At 40.5% G+C, this 15,207-nt stretch overlaps 2 protein-coding genes across 12 annotated transcripts in view; both read right to left on the bottom strand.

Moving 5' to 3' along the window:
• The window catches only part of mctp2a (multiple C2 domains, transmembrane 2a), a 41,279-nt gene extending 36,551 nt beyond the window's left edge, over window positions 1–4,728 (bottom strand). For both annotated transcript variants that reach the window (XM_058075921.2, XM_078789895.1), the window contains exons 1-4: window positions 4,668–4,728; window positions 3,437–4,366; window positions 2,649–2,708; window positions 2,453–2,561 (exon numbers count right to left, since the gene is read on the bottom strand). In XM_058075921.2, coding sequence (XP_057931904.2) covers window positions 2,453–2,561; window positions 2,649–2,708; window positions 3,437–4,354 — 1,087 coding nt within the window. In that variant the 5' untranslated portion in view covers window positions 4,355–4,366; window positions 4,668–4,728. The remainder of the gene's footprint in view (window positions 1–2,452; window positions 2,562–2,648; window positions 2,709–3,436; window positions 4,367–4,667) is intronic.
• Window positions 4,729–8,097: 3,369 nt separating this feature from the next.
• mef2aa (myocyte enhancer factor 2aa) overlaps window positions 8,098–15,207 on the bottom strand; it is a 69,702-nt gene continuing 62,592 nt past the window's right edge. For 4 of the 10 annotated variants that reach the window (XM_058074713.2, XM_078789874.1, XM_058074712.2 and 1 more), the window contains 4 exons: window positions 14,365–14,388; window positions 12,556–12,685; window positions 12,325–12,448; window positions 8,098–11,467 (listed from right to left, as the gene is read on the bottom strand). In XM_058074713.2, the coding sequence (XP_057930696.2) occupies window positions 11,122–11,467; window positions 12,325–12,448; window positions 12,556–12,685; window positions 14,365–14,388 (624 nt within the window). In that variant the 3' untranslated portion in view covers window positions 8,098–11,121. The remainder of the gene's footprint in view (window positions 11,468–12,324; window positions 12,449–12,555; window positions 12,686–14,364; window positions 14,389–15,207) is intronic. The other 6 variants (XM_058074716.2, XM_058074719.2, XM_058074714.2 and 3 more) reach the window with 3 other exon arrangements.

Genomic DNA, 15,207 nt, shown 5'->3' with positions numbered 1-15,207 from the left:
TGTCTTGAGCTGACATAGTTTGGGATATTACAGATACTTTATTCTGGAATTGCAGTTATCTCATGCAGAACATGTTCTTCCACAACGACTTCATGAGGAGTAGGAGGAGGAGGAGTACCACACACATGGCGATGTAACCGTTTAATTGTGAAAGAGGCGGAGCACTCGCCAGCATGAGACAACCAGAAAGCAAAAATCTCGAAGCAACCAGTGTTAATCTCCCAAGCCTGTTAAGAAAGTCTGCTCGCAAGTGGGGTGAGGGTATGAGACTTCTTTGTTTCTGCAATTGCATGCAGACTGGCCAAAAAAAAAAAAGAAAGAAAGCCATTTTCATGCCTTCATTTGTGTAGGGGGGATAAAGGGGTGCTTGAGAGAGCCCGCAGGGATGCTTGAATCACATGACAAAGGCCCTGTGGGGATGGGCTGTCAGGCCTGTCAGCTCCCCACTCCAAATGAACATCTCGCAAAAGCAGGCAGGACCCACAGCAGCTCCACCCTGCCAGCCTGTGACAGGGAAACCTCCAGGCAACTTGACAGGAGGAGAATGTGGCAGCTCGATAGGAGAAAAGCTCTGGCACAAGTGAGAACGGTGACGATGGAAATTAATGGGAGAGGGTGAGAGGAAAAAAAAAAAACACAACAAGAACAAAACCTAAAGAGTGGAGGGGGGGCGGTGGTGGCATGGACCCTTTTTTAGAATATGTAATGACAATGTATGCCCTTGGTCAGCCTTTGGCACAGTGATTGTTGGGCAAACAAGGGTGAGGCATGGAACGTGTGTGGGTTGCATCATCGTGGCGCCATCTTCTCAGGGACGGTAAGGTCCTTACTAAACTCCCAATGCCCTTTGCTATTACTCAGAAGAATACAAAAGACAATGTCATATCAATTCATATCAGTGCATGAAATAAAATCACAATCCTGATTTCCTCTCTAAAAGACTCCACCCTGTTTGTCCTGTTAAAGGAAAACTGCACTTTTTTTTCAAATGTTCATTATTCCATTATTCACAATCCCCATGTACTAGACAAGAACACACATCTTTCTCTTTTGTGCGTTCTAGAGATGTACAAGCACATAAAAAGTGACAGCTCATAAGTGTATATAATGGAATATACTGTACCTATGCAGCCAACAAAGAACACTGTTAAAACACCCCCGAAAACAAGGTTTTATGCTTTTATCCAGATATACATGCTGAATAGATGATTCATGGATTATCCCATTAATCAACAACTATTTTGGTAAGTTTCATTTAAACTGTATAGTAATATAAATTGAAATATCCTGCTTTCAACCTCTCAAATGTGACCCAAAAGCAGACGTATTATATTTGTGTTTCAGGCAACAAGATCGTCACACACCTCAGCTGAAGTTTGGAAAAGAGCAATTGACATTTTTGCCTCTTTCTGATATCTTGCAAAGCAAAGCACTGCAGAGATGTGTGCACAGAGCATATATAAGAACATTCCATGCAACGGATGGGATTTATCCATTTGTACTTGTGCATAGAAAAATGCCTACATTTATGCAAAACTTTTCCCAATGGTACACACACCTTGTGGTAGAAGAGTTTAACTACAAATAGCTATGACTGTGCTTGTCCCGCACAGGCCATATCATCTTGCTTCACAACTTGGCACTGCCCTCGCTCCAGAGCAGACAAATAACCAGTCGCACTCACATTCATACCTATGGACAATTGGGAGTGGCCAATTAATTACTCTTACTGTAAATTGTGACACACTTAGCATTCTGTGTTATCTGAAAGGTGCTGTGAAAATAAATGTATATACTTTTTACAATTACACAGTGTTCAAGTCTAAATAACTATACATTTGCTGATTGTAGTTCCGATTAATACCTCTTGGGGTCGCTGCTTTTTACAACATCCCTTTCACAAGATTTCTGTAAAAGGGATCAAGAACCAGGATGTAAAGCAGACCATGACAAGTGATTGAAGTTACAAATTATCTGCCTCAGCCCAAAACAAACATCAAATTTGTATTAGTTGGAGATTATTCATACAATATTATGGAAGGCGAAAAGACAAAAAATATGACTTCAATGTCCGGGTGAACTGATTTCCTTATCACCTTATTTGTTCTCATACTGGTCTGACTGCATACTTCTGAAATGTGTCTGACTGCACACCACCATACCACAAGTATTACCTCAACAAATTTGCATCTTGCTTTCAACACATATGTCCCACTTTTGAATACAGATAAATGTGGTTCAAAAGTATGACAAAGTATAATTTTTGTATGAACATGTAGCTATTGTACAGTCCAAAATCAACCCATGAATGAGAATACAAGGAAATCACCTCACTTGAAAAAGACAATTAAGACAATTAAAGAAAATTAGGGAAACACTAAACATAATTTAGTCACAAGCCAGGAATAATGAAAAGGACAGTCTTTGCAACACATGCAGAGTATTGACCTACCGGAACGTTTGTCTCGGATCACCAGGTTCTGTCCTTGCTTTAAACTGATGCAAAGTAGGTACCTCTGGAGTGGGGCTGGTCCTTGGACCTCTGACCCTGCTGTCAGAACCTGCATTTGGGGATCATTTGCTTTTACATGGTGTCAACAACACGGTATTAAGTGAATGCCAAATCTAAGCAAAGAGTGGGACCTCACAGAGCATTCAGGTGGATCTGGTAGAATTTGCTCAAAGAAGTCACATGGTTCACTGGACATCTATATTGAGAGAAAAACAAATTGTTTCAGCCAACACAAACCCACTCCTAAAAAGTGATTTAACTAAATAGAGCTATTTATTTTTTCTGATTCATGGCATAGATCTGTACTTGCAGCTAGTGAAGGTTAGGTGGGTCTCATCTGCCAGTCCAGTATCCTTTTAAATCATTTCGGGTCACTGAGATTTGTTTAAAATGCCATCTTTTTGTTTGTTTGCTACAAACAGCAAATACCCTAAACACAGTTTAGATTATGTCAATACAACAAAGTTCTCCCAAAGCTTTCCCATGAGTCTTTACACTACATTGTATCGCTGTGGAGAAGCACACATCTCTGCAAACTGCATCCAAGATAAATGATGACACAGTAGTCTTAGTTTTGAGATTATAGCTAGATAATGTTGCTCATACAAAGGGTTCGAAGAGGATAAGAACAGACAGCTGGTCATTCATTTTCCCAAATGTTTTACAGGATGTGTCACTCACTTTGTGCTCTCAAACAATATCAACAATTTCCCCAAAAAACATCAATTTCCTTGTTTTTTTTTTTGTTATTCATTCATTCATTTCCATCCTTACGAGGGTCGCGAAAGGTGCTGGACCCTATCCCAGCTGTCTTCAGGCGAGAGGCAGGGTACACTCTGGACTGGTCGTCAGCCAATCACAGGGCACATTTAGACAAACAACCATGTATGATATATATCCAGTATTTATATAAACAATACTTGCCTCCATTTCTTCCATAGTCCCTCCTTCTAGTGAAGATTCCTCAATATTATAGTCACTTGTAATGGACGATAGGGTGGGTTCCTGATCCAGTGCCTCGATGTCTGTCAACCATGGAATAGCGATCTGGTCCTCGCTCGACCAACAGTATTCTGAGCTGCCATCCGTGCTGTCCAGTGGTTTACCGAGGTTGTCTAACATCACAGGTACCTTTTCTCTGAAAGGTGATGGACTCCCTTTCCGAGACAGGGGCCTGTCCTGCTTGAAGTGAACGACCCTCGCATGGGCACTTTGTTCTCCCAGAGAGTTTGCTCTTGCAAGCACTTCTGCTACAGCTCCTGGATTCGTGACAGCCTCAGGTGTCCAAGGTCTTTCGCCAAAATCTGTTGCAGAATCCGGTCTTGGTGAACTAATTTGCAAATTGGAAAAACTGGAACTTTGTGCAAGAACAGGATCGAAAGTAAAAGTAGGTCCTTTTTGGGGGGCTTTTTTGTCTACTTGTAAGATTCCTCCACTCACGTTCAGCTTTTTCTCTGAGCTGGACATGACCAAGTCAATTATTTCCTCATTGAAAGTTGTCGGTGAATATGCTCGATTGGAGGCTGCATCTTGGACATCTGTGGAAACTCTGACATTCATTGCCGACCCATCAGGGATCGAGCCACTTGCAGTAGAATCATTATCACTCAACATGGGGGAATTGGTGTAAAATACGGCCTCGGAGGCTGTCGATGGCACAGCGTTCTCCGGTGGAAAACCTTCTCCTGCTGCAATCCTTAAATCTGGTACAGATATACTGCGCCTGTAGGCAAGTTTCTTTCTCTGTTTGTCAGCTGCCTTTTTGCCTGGCTTCATCAGATTGACAAACTTATTTTTCACTCGGATATTGTCCAATAAGTTCTTCTTCTTCTTGGCTTCCATTTTTAGGGCTTCCTTTGGCAAAAAAAAACATGAATTAGTTATTAATGTGCACAAACATGCAAAGACGTGGTCTATATAATTACCAAGTTGTAGAAAACTACCAGTTATATGATTCAGATGATATTTTTAGCTGGTCTACATAAAAAGCATTGGAGGCCTTTTAGTCAAACCCAACAAAAATCTAGGTTAACCTACAATGGTAAAATTGTAAACAAAATATAGCGATAACATAGGTAGGCTTAAAAACAATCACGTTCAAGTCTTTAGCATAGTATTTCCCATTAACTGAATCATCGCAGTTCAAAAAACATACCTGCCCAGTTAAATTCTGCTACTACTACTTCCACAGACCAGTGAGTTCTGAGAGAGGCCGCCTAACCATTATGGCAAAAACATGTCACTCGACACACCTTCCCGATTGGAGGGTGGCCATTGGCGGAGTAACCTGACTGGAGTGAAACTAGCTATACCTGTCCTGCAAGGCGGGGTTCAACAACTGTGAGAATGAAACAGTCGCACTCCACAGCTGAGTCAGTCTGAAGGTTGAATTCCATCAAGACAATGATTCTATGACAATATAAAGAGGAACACATAATCAGTTTTTGAAAGAATGCAAATTGAAACATTCAATTCCGGACAATTACCACTAACACTATTAAGAACTGTACAGAAACATTTCTGTTGTAAAAGGTGCAACCAATATTACTATTATTATTATGAACCACTGCTAATAATTATACATTGAAGCAATAAGGTGTACCCACTAGGGTGGTTACGAGACACCCAACTCACTAGACGAGATGATACACGAACTGAGTGTGAACAGGACAACATTTTAACATTAACTTTAAGAAAAGTACAATGAAACAATGACTTTTTTTAATTCAGCGTCACAAAAGGGTTTGAAGTGCTTACTGTCCCACAGATTGTCGCTAAACAATATTATTGTTTACTCGAGATGCGCCATTCAAGGTGTTATGCTGAAGATTCCAATACAAGATGTTTTCCTTGTTGTGGGCCATAGTCCCAGTCAGAGTGCTAACGGCATTACCCACCACATCAATCATGATGGGCAGCTGCTGGCACAATGGACTGCTGTCTTCAGAATTCTGCGATACACCAGGTCTGTCCTGAATCCAGACAACAGACCTGTTATTATAGTAGTTAGGTAGATGTCTTCGATGTTCTCAATGGAAAAAAATCACCAGGCACAAGATGCTCCGCTTCACCCAAATGCCCATCATGTAACTGGCTATGAAAGTTTCGTCAGTGCAGAGAAGTTTCCTTGAACTCAAGCTTTTCGATGAAAGTATTTTTTGTCAATTGCGTGGCGAGACCAGTTGATCAATACCATACCAAGGCTCTTAAAAGTATGAGACAGGACTAAACGAGACGCAAGCAGGGAAGATCACCTTCGTCGAGAGTCTGCTGCAATCAGTCTGTGAGCATGATTATATGTTATTGTAATGCCCATTCACTTCAAATGGTCAAAGGTCATTAAGGACCATCACTGGGTCCAGACCCGGACCGAGGTCCACCATTTGATGATAGCTTCACCAAAGTTTCACAGTCTTCTTTTTTTATTGGCAATAGTGAGCAGCCAGGACGCATTTCTTCTGGTGGGCAAAGTGGGCATTGATGTGAACAATTCTGGACAAATCGCAATATCAGTCCTGATTCCCATCGATGCCCAACACAAGTCATAAGATATACTGCTTACAATATTTACAATACATCCAAGTTTCTGTGCGACATTTTGCCTGAAAATGTTTGAAGTTCAAATTGAGTGAGATTCAAATGTATTCACTTCTAGGGGAGCTTGAAATGTATTTTAGGGGCAATAGTTGTCGCCTGTATACTTGAAATGTGATTGTGCAGCCAATTGTGGATTTTTTTCTGATAGTAATTTCTTATTAGCCGAAAAATAAATAATACTATAATTCCACAAGAAAAAAAATGACCCTCCAAAATACCACTGATGGATTCAGCAACATGACTGAGGCATTTGAAATGTTGGCAAGTCTCATCAGCTGATCTCATCCTCCATTTCCAGCTCACATCAGGCCTTCCATCACATCAAACTCACATTCCTATCACGCATCCCCATACTCGTTTACGGCGCAGCGCGCTTTAGCCGAGGCACGTCACCAGTGTGCATTTGTATTTGCAAAGTATAAACTATGTCTTCCTGTCCACACAAAAGTTAATGCCACTGGTGTTCAACTGTGTCTCTCCTGGGTCTATGCCGCCTAACAGTGGAGACTGTATGACAACAGATGCGTTTGAGTCTGGGACCAATCTTGTTCAATATTTACCCGGGTCTTAGAGGGAGATCAGGCCCACACGAAAGAACCCCGACTTGGCTCCTGGTTGAAAGGCGGGATTGGAGGGGATTGTGAACAGGGCAAGCCCCTACGGCAGGTGGCCTGTAGCTCCCCTTCTCACACAAGTCAAACAAACCCAAAGCCTGCTTGGTTACTCTACACATGCACACTGGACCTCTTCCCACCTGCTGCACAGCTGCTCTGGAGGACGGTGAGCCAGGAACATGCACGTGCGGACATGAACTGTGATACATTCACACCTGATAGAAACAAAAAGAAAGTTGTTGTAACGTTCATTATGTTGGATACAAGATGCATTTAACTCACCAGAGGTGTCAAAATTCACTTTTTAGCCAACAGTGCCGGTCAAAACGAGGCGGTGTGTCACTGAAATTATCGTTAAGTGGCAATGTTACAAAACCCGTATTTCACATATTGCATTGTGGTTACTTTGGGTGAAAACGAATACACAGCGTGCTGCTGCACTGCCGTGTGAGGCATATACATGAAAACTTGTATACATGAATACTTTCACCTCTGGACTTTTGCATTATCAAAAAAAAATGTAAATGGATACTCTGTTGACTTTTAAAACAGATGTTCACAGTTATTGTATATTTTGCAGAACGGTGGTTGCGTGTAGGCCACAGAAAATGGATGGATGGTTGTACTTGCCAAGGTCAATGGGTCAATCACAGCTTTTGGCTTGACTCATGTTCAACTAGGACCAAATGCATTGTTTTCTGGTATAAAACTTATTTAATATTTGGGGTAGAGAGGTCCTGCTTTATCAGCTTGATTTTACACATTTCTGAAATTGTGTAACATTGCTAATTAAAAATGTAATCACCTTTGCTGTGAAGACATGAATGAAAAACGTGGGATATGTTTACTTACCGTTTTAAAACGTACATCAATTGCCACCGTATTTGTGGTGGTCCTGTGACAATGCTGTTGAATGTAAAGCACATGCAGTATATTATACTGACTAAATAAATAGTTTTAAGGCTTATAACTCCACTGAAGGTTTGCTAGTGACAAGACATGTACAGTACATGTGTATTATTCTTCTTCGTCGTCGTCGATGTCAAGCAAAAAGCTTAAATTGGTACATATTATTTATGCTGCCAAAGCGCCACTTGCCGGCCGGATGCTGGAACTACAACAAGTTACTTTTGGAATTCACCATTCATGACTTTGAATCTTTTTCTGCTTTGTCAACCGGATTATTTTAGCCTTACTATATTGTAGAGTACTTTCTAGTACTACCAACATATATTTTTACATGATTATTTCTATTTTAGTGTGTTTTGAAATTGCATATGACATGCCCTTAAAATCCATGAAAGTTTGGATTTTTTTTTCTTCCTTAATAACAAGCTTTATTTTAAAAGTGCATTTTGTGTTCACTGCTGTTTTCATTGAGTAATATTTAATTTTTTTGATTATCCGAAACATTTAAGTGCGACAAACATGCAAAAAAATAAGATATCAGAAAATAATCAAACACTTTTTCACACAAGTGTCCATCCAATGGAATATCAACGGCATTAATACACAAAATGATGGCTCTGGGGTTAATGAATTCATGGGCAGAGTCAAAAATGACTGAAAGATCAAGTCCATACACTGATGTGTTTAATCAAGTTTGCTACTGTGTGTGACTTCACAAGAGAACACATGTCTATGTCAGAGTTGTTTACTTCTTTCTTCTTTTTTGTATACAGAGTAAAGAGAGATAACGTAAATTACACATTAAAAGCCAATATTTGTACTTTTCTGAAAAATACAAATTTTGTACAACAATATCTAGCATAGTATCTTAATTGCTCCATAAAAAGTTCACTTGAATATTTAATATATGCTGAAAAATAAAATAGCACATTCGAGGGAATTAAAACGCAGATTAACTTAAAATCACCTTTTCAGCATTTTTTTCTTCTTCAACAAAACAAATAACTCCATTGTTGGCAACAAAGTCCAGCTTGTGCCGCCAAACGGTCTGAGCAGTCAAACCGAAAAAACAGCTTTGGAGTGAAAGTGAACTATCGACTACAAACACTTAGCAAACACATACTGTTCTGTTTATAAAAGCCATGAAGCGAAGCATGTGAACAAAAGTCCTTAACTACATTTCCTTTCCACATTCATCAGTTGTTTCCTGGCTGATCTAAAGAGGAGGAGGAGAGGGCATCACTGTGCATTGGCCGTGCGCTTCTTCTTCTGTGATCAAAGGAGGTGAGTGGTGTCATATTTCTTTGGGATAAGGCATTTCCTATGTGTGCATATAGAAACTACAAAATTCCCTGACATGTCATCAAGTGTGCTCAACTACGTACGAGGTGATGCTGTTTTGTTATAGTCACTTTGTTATTGCTTTAAAAAAATTACCTGCTGTTCTGTATTGGATTCTGTGGTTTATATTGTGTAAAGAATATCTATTAGGGTACAGTGGAACCTTCAAGTGGAACAAACAAATATTTTTTGGAAAATTTGCTGTCGTTTCTGCTCAGTGACTCCTTTTTTTTTGTTGGCTTTTTTGTGTTTAGGGTATCATTGATGGCAAGTGTGATGATTACCATAAACTGAAAATGGTAAAGGGCACAGGAAAGTGCAAAAGGTCTGTAATTCCAACAAAACCACTAGGAGGTGACTGTATCATTTGCTTCCTTCAGCATTCCATGTTGGCCAGGGTGAGTAATTTTACTGTATTTTACTTTTATTATACATTAGTTGACTTCTTTTTATACTTGGGTGCCTAAAATGTGATGCTGACACTCAAGATTTCCAATAAATATCCTCAATCATTTGTTCCAAATGACAAAAAATGACTGTCAGCTTCCTAAAGACTGACATAAAAATATTATACATTCATATTTTTTCATACACTTTAAACTCTTTCAATGCCTGATTGTTGCTACTGTATAACGCCACAGTTTAAGATTAAAAATTTAAACAAAATCCATGCGAAAAAAATTCAGGTGCTCAAAACAAGAAATGTTTGCTTCCCGCAAAACACTCTAAATATATACAAAATATTACTTTGTACTATTTTCAGTCATTTTAAGTCAGTTTTACTTTTTTGATTTTATGAAATATACATGTATACGGTATATTGTCACCAGGAACCTAATAAAAAAACAACAAATATATATATATATTCATATTATTTCCCCCTTTTAACAAGACTATTTAAAAAAAAATGTATGACTTCTGATTAAATAAAAATTTGGCGATTTTAAAAGTAATCCTTAAGTTAATAATTATGGCAACAGTTTAAGTTTGGAACAGAAAAATCCACTTTCTATTACAGTTTTGGCGGTTCCACTGTACATAAGTGTATATGGAAATGTGGACTTACCCAAGTAATCAAAACAATTCATGTAGCAGTGGCACTTACGAATAAAAGACTAACAGTCTACGTGCAGGCCTTTCTTAAGAATGCCTCCACCTGCATTGACATCATACATATCTGGATTAGTCATGTGATTTGGTGCTGCATAGATTATTATCACTATTGGGTGTGTCTGTACCATGGAGGTTGATAATGGGTGCAAAGAGTAGCGCAAAAGAGCAAGTGCAGACGGCCAAAGCAGAATGATACCTCCCGATCCATTTGTGAGGATGATCTTGCTGTGTGCTGATACAGAAGGGGAAAAGTCACCCATTACTCCACTCGATGATTCGTCAACGTGTGTTTGGCAATGTGTAGGCTGCAACAATAACACATTCACAACAAATGACAGCAGTGTAGCAACCCAACAGCATTGTTTCTAAAGAAAAAACATAGTTGCCACTATAATAAAAATCAAATTGGCCACCTGGCAGTAAAGTGATGTACTTTCAGGGTCTACACTTGTAAACTTGGCTGTCATCCACAAAAATATACGTCTTCTTTGTAGCACATTTCGAATGCGTGCCACAAACATTAAAGTGGCTATTTACATCATGAAAGATTCAAATGGCTTTAGAGATGTGGCGACTCTACGAGTGAAACAACAGAAGAAGCTTTGGCTTGTATTAACCGATGAAGATGATGGTTCTGTCACCTGTTCAACTGGGCAGGTTGACCTTCATTGCACATTTACTGCTCCTTTAATCTACATGAACACTGTCATTATTGCCATGAACTTCCTTACTGAATCAATAAATTAGAGGCCACAGGGAATAAAAGGTGTGTGTGTAGTTACAGCAATGATATCTGTCGGTCAAAAATCCTTCTCTGATTGCTTGCGAGCACAACAGCGAAACAGCAACGACATAATATAAGTGTCTAAAAACAATCTAGCGCCTATTGTAACCTCTGCAGACGTCATGTGAGTGGCAACTTGTGCCTGACAGTACCTGCTGAATGTACAAACTGAACTGGGGTTGAATAATGATATCATAGAGCACTCGGGACCTTTGCCGTCCCTGCCTTCATTCTAACCGGTCTCGTTTCCTCTATGTTACCCAAGTGTCCATGCGCAAGCGCTTGACAGAGGGGCTCTCCCTGTCGCTGGCTCCAGCGGCAGGGGGTCGACCCAAGCCAGTGAGAGACGAGTGGAAGTCCGCCCGGTGGTCCTCCCGATCGCTGCCATCGTAGGAGCTGCAGGAGGAGCTCAGGCTGTCGGCGGGTGACCGTCCCAGCCCCTCCTGCCGGCCTGAGCCTTGCTGAGGCGGCTGCTGTGGGGGGAAACCGGAGGGGGTGACTCGCTCCCGTGGCGGGGATATGGGCTCGGATTTTATGTTGATGCTCTGGCTGGTGTTGATGGAGAGGTTGGAACCCTGAGGTAGGTGGCCTCCACCGCTGCTGAGGAACAAATGGAACAAGTGTGAGACGTGGGATTCAGCATGTAGATACAAAAATAAAGATATGCTGCAAAAACAAAAATTGGAGCACCCTTTGGCCATTATAGAGCACACTGGAACAGTCGTTGGGTAAAAAATGCTGTCGGCATTGGAGAGAGCGGGGGAGAGGGAAAGCCTTCCGTGGAGCCTCCTCCACCCGCTGTCGGCAACCAGCAATGCTCCTTCTGCAGGTTCACCGACTTATTGAGAATTCCTCGCTGATGGGAAATAATTCCCAAACAACCCCCAATCCATATCACAAGTGTGTGATATGTGCAGGGTAGACACATGCTGACCCGCTCAGTGTGTCGCACGTGCAGACCCGAACGGACATGCAAGGGCATCACGGACCTGTTACTGGTCAATCTGGCGTGGCTGAACATCACTCTTCCTTCTAAGAAGTTAGACGCCGACCACACGGGGGCCGTGTAACAAGTTAGCCAACTGGCGTCTTGTTCGTTATCAGAATTAACCAGACAAATCGCTCCAGAATGGTCATGCATCACCACCCATAGAATCAAGAGCAACGATCTGTAAATACATTCCGTGTGGAGTCAAATTAAGCCGCAGGATCCACTTCTGGTGGTGCCCTTCTGTCAATTCCACATTAAGTTTGAGCTTTGCTACAATGCTCCCCGCTGAACCCAAATAACCCCCCCCTCTGGGTACTCCAGCTTCCTCCCATATTCCAAAAAACATGCATGTTAGGTTAATCGTCCATAGGTATGAATGAGAGTCTCAATGGTTGTTTGTCTATATGTGTCTTTTTTGGCTTGGACCGCCTACCCCCGTGTGTACCCTCCTTGTTCTACTCACACCAAAGAATTAAGTGCTGCCTGGCCAAGTTGATGCTGTTGCCATGCGGACATGGAGCCCAACGACAACCCAGGAGAGCCAAAGCCCTGCAGGGAGGAGATCTCTGCACTGCTTAGGGAATATTCTGCAAAAGAAACATAGTCGGAAGTCTCAATCTCACATTAAAGTTCCAACATTGTGCACTTTTATGTTCTCTTATGTTTCACATGAAGGCGCGGGGGTCAAACTTACCTGCAGGGTTGTAAGAGGTGGGCATGCCTGAGTAGACAAGGCCTTGTGGAGGTAAGCTGGGGGTGGTGACAGACACCACTGGAGTGGCCAGTGGCTGGGTGGACTGGGAGCTGCTTATCCTCTGTGTATTCTGCAGTAATAATAATAAACAAAATATAGAGTTATATGTGCCCTGTGATTGGCTTGCGACTCTCGTGATGATAAGCGGTAGAAAATGAATGAAAGAAAATGTAGAGTTTATATAATAGCAGTTCCCAAGTTCAATTCCACCCTTGGCCATCTCTGTTTTATCCCGGGACTCTGGTTTCCTCCCACATTCCAAAAACATGCTAGGTTAATTGGCGACTCCAAATCCTCCATAGGTATGAATGTGAGTGTGAATGGTTGTTTGTCTATATGTGCCCTGTGATTGGCTGGCGACCAGTCCAGGGTGTACCCCGCCTCTCGCCCAGGTGACAGTTGGGATAGGCTCCAGCACCCTCACAACCCTTGTGAGGATAAGCGGTAGAAAATGAATGAACAATAGCAGTTTATAGCCTTAAATGTTTTACAATTACATTTTTTAAAATAGTTTTGTTCATACTGTATGTGGAGAGAAATAGACTGTACTGTACATGAAAGTGCTAATTTAAATGACGACATTTCCGTCTTTCCCAAAATAAATCTTATCTGGAACAGATGAATAGGCATACCTGTAATTGTAAAGATAATAATTACCCAAACAAGAAAAAAAAATAAAATAAAATAAAAAAATATATATAGATATAGAAAATAGTATAATTGTAGATAAGTGTAATTGAGTTCTGATACTTCCCAAGGTATATGAATACTAATAAGAAGTATAAGAATATATTTGTGGCACCTTTGTGGCCCCTTGAGGACATTGTACAAAGAGTAAATAATGATAATAATAAATAAGAAATAATAAAATGACTCAAGAAATTAACTGTGGATATTTTTTTATTATCTATTAAACTGCCTAATAACTGTTTGTAAAAAAAAACTACAAAAACAAAATAGTATGCAGTAAATATAGTCTTGACCACAAGATGGTAGTACATGCCCACAGTTGGCTACTATGGGGGCTCTTGTTTATTGAATAACATTTCTGTAGCAATACAGTAACTTAAACTCTAAAACATTGATTGTGCCGCATCATTTTAAGTGACAAGTTTTGAATGTTCATTTCCATATTTACATTCATGAAATCAAGCAGTGTCATGCCGTCCACTCAAACACAGCATAGTCTGTCCATGCATCACACTTTGAACCACGCGGCGACAATCAATCGCAGACATTGTGTAGACCATAACATAGCAAACATCTGTGCAGCTGCCAGCGGCTGTGCTTGAGGCAGCATGGCCTCATCATCATCATCAACCTCATCCTCATGCTGACAGCTTCCTTGCATTGTTCCAGTACTCCGAGGCCAGATGACTTCAACATGTATCTGACAGAATTACCTCATTCAAGATGATGTCAGTGTCTTCGTTATAAAAATATATATAATAAATCACTGTGTGTTTTGTTTTCAGCATTCCCAAACACTTCAATGGCATTGTTTGTTTTTGAACGCATCTACAAAGCATCACACTACTAGAGTTGCCTACATGCATGTGTAGACAATGAGGAAGCCAAGTGAACAGGCTGAGGCAATTTTCACAAGCCAAAGCCAAAACATGCAATGACAAAAAGGCTTTCTCTGCATGTTATTACGGCAGGCATTTTTTTTTTTTTTTAAAAGCTAATAGTCAGTCTAGTATTGCATGTTCCATCATCGGAAGCACTTTTTCAACCCATATAACTCACCAAATCCATTTCCTCTTCCTCTGACTGGAAGGAAATGAAAAGTAGCATTACATGAACGAAGAGTTTATATTGTTTAGAAGTTCCATCATTTCTGGGCCTGCTGTTGTGCCATTCTGCTGCTAAACTAAAGTGCCAGATGTGTTCGTTTTTGTGTTTTGTGTTTATTTCACACATGTAGCTGCAGTACCCCAGCGATGTGTGATTGTGAAGTTTGCAAAGTTCTTAGGTGCTAAAAAAAAAGAAAAGAACGGAAGAACAGAACAACAGCAAAAGCAGGCAACATCCCAGCTAATATTACTTCACTGATAATATCATATTGACACAAATATAAGATGATCAATCTTTTTAAAGCCCTGTTTTCTTTTTAAAGCCCCCTCTTTTTGACATTAATGACTGGCAGACAACATTAAAAGATGTTCTGTTTGACCGTTTGATTGATGAAAATCACCTGCCTTTTCAAATTATTTACAAGTAAAAAAATTACTGTCTAACAGTACACGCAGGTTAGTAATGTACTCTGCCTCATTGTATATCCTCAAATAATGGCATCCACTCTGACAAATGCAATGTCTCTATTATTCATATTCGAGTATTGTTTCTATACCAGAAAGCAAAATCAAGGCAGACCACGCAAAAGATTAAAGGACTGCGTGAAGTCCAATATCAAATATCATTCCTCCCAAACAGCTGGAGCTGTATGCCATGGACAGACCAGGCTGGCGCCTGGCACACTTGTGTGCAGGCATGAGGGAGATACAGCTCAAATCCAGTCTATACATCGATAAACGGTTATTCATATATTGGTTGGTATGGTTATAGTATAATAAAAGTAAATATCGATAT

The sequence above is a fragment of the Doryrhamphus excisus genome, linkage group LG1 (assembly GCF_037039965.1).
Source record: "Doryrhamphus excisus strain RoL-2023G ecotype Guam linkage group LG1, RoL_Dexc_Guam_v1.1, whole genome shotgun sequence".
NCBI lineage: Eukaryota > Metazoa > Chordata > Actinopteri > Syngnathiformes > Syngnathidae > Doryrhamphus > Doryrhamphus excisus.
Note: the sequence above shows the minus strand (reverse complement) of the source record. Positions and strands in the feature narration are given on the sequence as shown.